At 52.9% G+C, this 6,910-nt stretch overlaps 1 protein-coding gene across 1 annotated transcript; it reads left to right on the top strand.

Moving 5' to 3' along the window:
* The first annotated feature begins 464 nt into the window (after positions 1 to 464).
* LOC109764538 (U-box domain-containing protein 52-like) lies at positions 465 to 3,059 on the top strand. The gene is made up of 2 exons (XM_020323337.2): positions 465 to 2,876; positions 2,973 to 3,059. The coding sequence occupies exons 1-2, from the start codon at positions 543 to 545 to the stop codon at positions 3,057 to 3,059; spliced, it is 2,421 nt and encodes an 806-aa protein (XP_020178926.1). The 5' UTR covers positions 465 to 542.
* The last annotated feature ends 3,851 nt before the right edge of the window (positions 3,060 to 6,910 follow it).

The raw sequence follows: 6,910 nt of genomic DNA, 5'->3' as shown, positions 1-6,910 counted from the left end.
ACTGAACTGACATATCATCTTGAGATTTTACAAAGTCACCGTAGGGAGTATGTAATACTGAAGTATTGTTTTGCAACGAAACCCGTATTTTTCCGCATTGCACATGCCACATTGTGTATTTGTGTGCTCGCGTATCCTTTCCTATTTTCTAGTTTAACACATGGAACAAAAAAACAGAGGATCCAGTGGTTACCCGGCGAAACAGCCAAGAACCCACAACACATGGCTCAATTCAAATAGCAGCCATCAAATCAAAAAAAGACAGTGCTTAATAATAGATGAGAAATAGGAACAGGAGCGAAATTAAGAGCGCTCCAGAAAACTAAAGAGCCCTCAGGGCCACCCTCCCCTCTCGTTGCCCACCTCCCCGGCCTCCGCACGACGGCGACCGACGGCGACGCCTGTCGATGGGCAAACAGGCATGCATGCAAGCATAATACCCTTAGCTAGCTAGGAGCCACGACCATTAATTTGTGGAGATATCATCATCAACCAGGCGTAAGGTACTAAGGTTGAAGGTGAAGCCCGATCGACGTCGATCGATGGGGAGGTACGACGGCGGGAAGGAGGCGGCGGACACGCAGCTGGGCTACCCGCTGGTGGCGGTGTGCATCGACAAGGACAAGAACAGCCAGAACGCGCTCAAGTGGGCCATCGACAGCATCGTGGGCAAGGGCCAGACCATCGTCCTCGTCCACGTCAACACCAAGGGCGTCTCCGGCGGCGTGGAGGACGCCGCCGGGTTCAAGCAGCCCACCGACCCGAGCCTCAAGGAGCTCTTCCTCCCGTTCCGCTGCTTCTGCACCCGCAAGGACATCCAGTGCAAGGATGTGGTGCTCGACGACCACGACGTCGGCAAGTCCATCATCGAGTTCGCCGCCCACGGCGCCGTCGAGAAGCTCGTCACCGGCGCCTGCACGCGCGGCGGCTTCGTCAGGTTCAAGGCCGACATCCCGACCACCATCTGCAAGGGCGCGCCGGACTTCTGCACGGTCTACGTCATCAACAAGGGCAACAAGGTGTCGGCGCAGCGCAACTCCATCCGCCCGGCGCCGCGCGTGTCCCCGCTCCGGTCGCAGATCGTGAACATGAGCGCCGCGGCGGCCGCGAAGCCCCCGGAGCCGGCCGTGCCGGTGCCGGCGAACCAGAAGTGGTCGATGTCATCGAGGGGCAGCGACGGGGAGACGCCGAGGGTGGATCCCTTCATCCGCTCGCCCTTCACGCGCGGGTCCATGGGGCCGACCAGGAAGTCGTACGCCGACCTGAGCCACATGTCCATGCCGGACTCGGCCGACATCTCCTTTGTCAGCAGCGGCGGCCGCCGGTCCACCGCGGATGTGTCGGACATCTCCTTCATCAGCAGCAACGGCGGCCGCCGGAGCATCGACTACTACCAGCAGTCCGCGCCGCGCATGTCCAACGGCTCCTCCCTGGACAGCTACGACCACAGCTTCGAGATGACGCCGAACAAGTGGGGCGGCGACTCCTTCACCGGCGGCGACATGTCCTTCTCGCAGAGCAGCGCCTCCTCCTTCTGCTCCAGTGGCATGGACGACGTGGAGGCCGAGATGAAGCGGCTCCGCCTGGAGCTCAAGCAGACCATGGACATGTACAGCACCGCCTGCAAGGAGGCGCTGAACGCCAAGCAGAAGGCGAACGAGCTGCAGCGGTGGAAGGCGGAGGAGGAGCAGAAGAGGCAGGACCAGCACATCACGGAGGAGTCGGCGCTGCAGATGATCGAGCGCGAGAAGGCCAAGGCCAAGGCGGCCATGGAGGCGGCGGAGGCGTCGCAGAGGATCGCCGAGCTGGAGGTGCAGAAGCGTATCAGCGCGGAGAAGAAGCTGCTCAAGGAAGCCGAGGAGCGCAAGCACCGCGGCGGCGGCGGCGGCGGCGGCGGCGAGCTCCGGTACCGCCGGTACACCATCGAGGAGATCGAGCAGGCCACGTCGCACTTCGACGACGCGCGCAAGGTCGGCGAGGGCGGCTACGGGCCCGTGTACAACGGCTACCTCGACCACACCCAGGTCGCCATCAAGGTGCTCCGGCCCGACGCCGCGCAGGGGAGGTCGCAGTTCCAGCAGGAGGTGGAGGTGCTGAGCTGCATCCGGCACCCCAACATGGTGCTCCTCCTAGGCGCCTGCCCGGAGTACGGCTGCCTAGTCTACGAGTACATGGCGAACGGCAGCCTCGACGACTGCCTCTTCCGGCGCGGCGGCGCCACGGGCGGGCCGGTCATCCCATGGCAGCACCGGTTCCGCATCTGCGCCGAGATCGCCACGGGGCTCCTCTTCCTGCACCAGAAGAAGCCGGAGCCGCTGGTGCACCGCGACCTCAAGCCCGGCAACATCCTCCTGGACCGCAACTACGTGAGCAAGATCAGCGACGTCGGGCTGGCGCGGCTGGTGCCGCCGACCGTCGCCGACACGGTGACGCAGTACCGGATGACGTCGACGGCGGGGACCTTCTGCTACATCGACCCGGAGTACCAGCAGACGGGGATGCTGGGGGTCAAGTCGGACGTGTACTCGCTGGGCGTGATGCTGCTGCAGATCATCACGGCGAAGCCGCCCATGGGGCTGACGCACCACATCGGGCGCGCGCTGGAGCGCGGCACGCTCGGCGAGCTGCTCGACCCGGCCGTGCCGGACTGGCCGGTGGAGGAGGCGCAGTGCCTGGCGGAGATGGCGCTCCGCTGCTGCGAGCTGCGGCGGAAGGACCGGCCGGACCTCGGCAACGTCGTGCTCCCGGAGCTCAACCGCCTGCGCGCGCTCGGCGAGGACAACATGCAGTTCTGCGGCGGCGCCATCCGGGGCGGCCTCGGCGGGGGCATGCACAGCTCGGCGTACCACAGCAACGTCACAGCCTCACGCGCCGCCGTAAGCTTTTCGTGCAACTACTCCCGATCCCGCCATGACCACGACCTCCACGAATCTGGCAAACACACTGGCTAATCTGGATGTGAAAATTTGCAGGAAGCGAACAACGATCCATACCCGATGAAGTCGGTGTTCAGCAGAGCGAGCGAAGCATCCATGCCTCCGAGAAGAACCAACGCCTGACGCGTCGTCCATGGGCCGGCCATGGCGTGGTGTGGACGTCTTGGTGCTTGCGGGTGCAGGGCCGGGGAAGGGAACATCGAACATGCAAGAAGATGGCCTTTCAAATCGTGTTTGATCGTGAGTTTAATGGTATAATCGTAGCTGCCTAGCATGAGGGTTGGGGGAGCTGGAGCTGTTTTCTTGTTTACAGTGATTAGACCAAGATTTGTGCAAAAATCTCCTTGTACAAGCTGTCGCTAATACAGAACAATGTGGCTCTGCCATTGCCGTGTACCAGACGTGGCTGTAATTTGTGACTCTCTGCTTCTTTTTTGGAGGGCGGTGGGGAAGGTTCGGTAACAGTGGGCCGTGCTACGCGTCGGTCGGCTGATCTTTTGCAAAAAATCCGGAAGAAGACGATGGGCGACAGGCTCGGGAAAGAATAGATAAGGAAGCGTAGATAGCGGGCCGTATTGGGGACAAGCGTAGCCTGAAAGATCAGTCGCGTGAGCAAGAGCATTTCTCTTAGTAATAACGCTGGGGTAAGTTGCTGCCCTGATGCAAGCAGTCCATATGCAGGCAATCAAACTAAATGCATATTTTTTTCTATATTACATTAGCTAGGTTGAACCGAGTTACACATGCAGGAAGGGAAAAAGGGGCAGTCAACCAAACAGGCCCATGTGTCGGATGTGGTGGCCGCGAGGTCATGCACCACCCAAGCCAATGGTTCTGTCACCCAAGCGACCAAAACTAATACCCAAGGACACCCAACCACACCATGGCTCCCGGTGCGACTGCTTTGGCTTTACTGGTCACACTGCCGGGGGACACCAACACGGGGTCCACTACTCGTGTCAAGGGGTACAATTTCGTCCAGCAAAAGCTGGTCTAGCCACACCATGATCTCCTAAGGTAACACCCCTAAGGAGGAAGTGTAGAGGACACTAGTGTTGCCTGCCCTAATGAAAACCGAAAACTTGAGCTTTCACTCCAACAGCCTTGATGGCGAGAGATGAGCTGGAGCAACCATGATAACGCCTCCAAGGAGGGTAACGATGCATGCATGCACCGTTGTCATATGCACCAACCAAGTTGGAACCCGATTATCACCCGTGCAACCGCCACCACCCACCCTCACACATAGCACACACCGCAGCAGCTTACGGCCCTACTTCCTTTCGTCCACACCACGAGGCCATAACCATGCTAGCACAACCAACCCACTAGATCCGACTGTCCCAGGTACCCACTGTAGCTTGCACGCCCGCGTTCCAGCCTACACGTCGAGCGAGCGAGTCGTCAGGAGGCAATGCGCTATCACACTGTGAACGACCCTCACACCAACACACACCACCTAACCTTATCTGCCGACGCTATAGGAAGCTCTAGATCTACTACAAGTTGGCTCCCCCTTCACCGCCCGACTCCCAATGTCACACAACATGAGAGGTAGACAATGCCGTCACTACCATAACATGGGACATCGTCCAGGTGTCCCTACTTTGATAAGTAGGATGACGCCCCACCCCAAATGCCACCAAAATCCCCCATGCCATCTTTGGCAGCTCGGCCCGTAGCCACCCGGAGGAGGGATGACAGCAGCTTCAGCAATGAGGTTGGTGTGGTGGAAAGTTGGTTGCGACGCTAGGTTCGCCCTTGATGTGACCATGGGGTGCGACATGTGGGAATTGATAGGTAATACTCCCTCTGTTTTTATTATGTATATTAGCTTTGTCTTAAGGCAAACTTTGTAAAGTGTGACCATGTCTATATAAATCTATACCTAATAATAAAAGAGCTATTGCTTATTGCGGTGCGACATGGAGATTGCCCTCAAAGTTGTAAATATTACCCACCAATGCCATCTATAAGTGATGAAAAAAAGTTTCACACAGGGGAATCCCCGCCTGAGCTGGCCCATGCAGTAGGGACCTCCTATATTGCGCTCTGCGTGCTGGAAGAAGACGCAACGTGGCCAGTTTGGGCTGGCCCATGTCCGGTCGGCCTATTTTTTTTTATTTTGCCCCTTTTAATTTTTTCGACTTTAAATAATTTGGGACTTCAAAAAAGTTCCAAAATTGAAAAAAACTGAGAGTTTCGAGATAAAGCGGTTAATAAATCATAAAATGTTTGTGGATTCAAAAGTGTTCGCAGTTTTATAAAAATGTTAGAAATTTTGAAAACTAATGTTCAGGAAATTAAAAAAAACGTTCATGATTTTTTAAAAAGTCTATGTATTAAAACATGTTAATGAAACTGAACAAAAGTTCACCAATTCAAAAAATGCTCAGGAATGAAAAATATCCTAAAAATTCAAAAACTGTTCGTGACTTAGAAAATAGTTTATTCATTCATAAAATGTTCTTTGATTCAAAAAATGATCATGCATTTCAAAAAAAATGTTCATTAAATCAATAAAATGTTGCTGAATTTCATAAATTATTCCACCAATTTCCAAAATAATGTTCGTCCATTCTAGAAATGATCGCCGATTCAAGAAAATTGTTAAGAAAATGCTCACTTTTGTTTTTTTGCAAAGAATATAAATTTTTTATGAATTCAAAATTGTTTTTGATTTTAGAAAATGTTTGAAATTTTTTAAAATCATTCATGAATTTGAAAAATATTCACGAGTTTAAACAATGTTCATGATTTGACGAAATTGAGAGTGATAGTGTATCTTGGTGATGTAGCAAAATGTGATCATGACCATCGAAGATTACGATTTTTTTTCTCCCGTTGTAATGCACGGGCCCTTTTGCTAGTACTTATTAACAACTACAATAGCAAATCAATACTATTACCCCTAAAAAAAGCAAATCATGAACATCTTTTGCCCCTTTTGCCAAGCCGCCGTCGTCGTCTTCTCTTCCCTCCTCGCCGAGCCCGTCCACACCGCCGTCGAGGGGCTGCTCCGGTAGGACCGGACATCCGCCTCTCCGGTGCGTTGAGAACCTATCCGCCTTCGGGGTCCTCCTCGTGCAGGCGCCGGCGTTGCCCGCCTTCGGGTCACCAGCAGTCAGGTTCAGCAACCGATTCTAAGTATGTTCTACAGAGTTGATTACAGACCAAATGTTCCTCGGCTTACAGTCATTTGTACGGCTGTACCTGCAGATTGGTTTGGGGCAAGAATTGCTTACAGATTACAGAGTTTTTTAATGTGAAATTTCAGAAATTCACACTGCTATTCCGAGCAACCAACAGCACACATACAGCAACGATAATTTCTCACTGCCATTCAGCAGTTTTAGCCTTCAGCGCTTTCAAATTCTTTAACCAAGCTTCTATTGTTTCCTCTAGTCATCTCTTGTACACTGCACATTCTCTGCTGCAGGTTCTGAAATTCAGCATTATGCATGTGGGCTGAGGAACATCTAGATGATCAACACGACGGGGAAATTTAGCGTCAGTTTTGCTTCTGTTTCCCAGCTTGTTGCTGCCCTTTCTTCGGTTATTGTCCATACCATGGGCAATATTTTCGCAAACATGAGCCTTGCAATGGTTGCAGTGCACATCTACACATACTACTATCAAGGCCATGGTACCTTTATTCTCAGTTGTCCTTTCAGCATTCTTCTTTGGCGAGGTAAGTTCATCTGTTCAACTCTATGGCCCTATAACTATACTACTATCTGCAATATGATAAAACATTTTTATTGTTTCTTGTTTTTTCTCTAACAGGAAAACTCACTTATACAAGATTCAGAGCATCTGATTAAAAGAAAGAGATTATGTTGTAGAGTATTAGATGAATGAAGGATGCGGCCGGGAAGTCGCAACTCGCAAGCCAACGGCGTAGTGATCAAATTATAGATGTAGACAGATTTTGTATTGAGAGGATCAAGTGTCACATGATCATCAATGTGTAT

Source organism: Aegilops tauschii, chromosome 7 (assembly GCF_002575655.3).
Source record: "Aegilops tauschii subsp. strangulata cultivar AL8/78 chromosome 7, Aet v6.0, whole genome shotgun sequence".
NCBI lineage: Eukaryota > Viridiplantae > Streptophyta > Magnoliopsida > Poales > Poaceae > Aegilops > Aegilops tauschii.
Note: the sequence above shows the minus strand (reverse complement) of the source record. Positions and strands in the feature narration are given on the sequence as shown.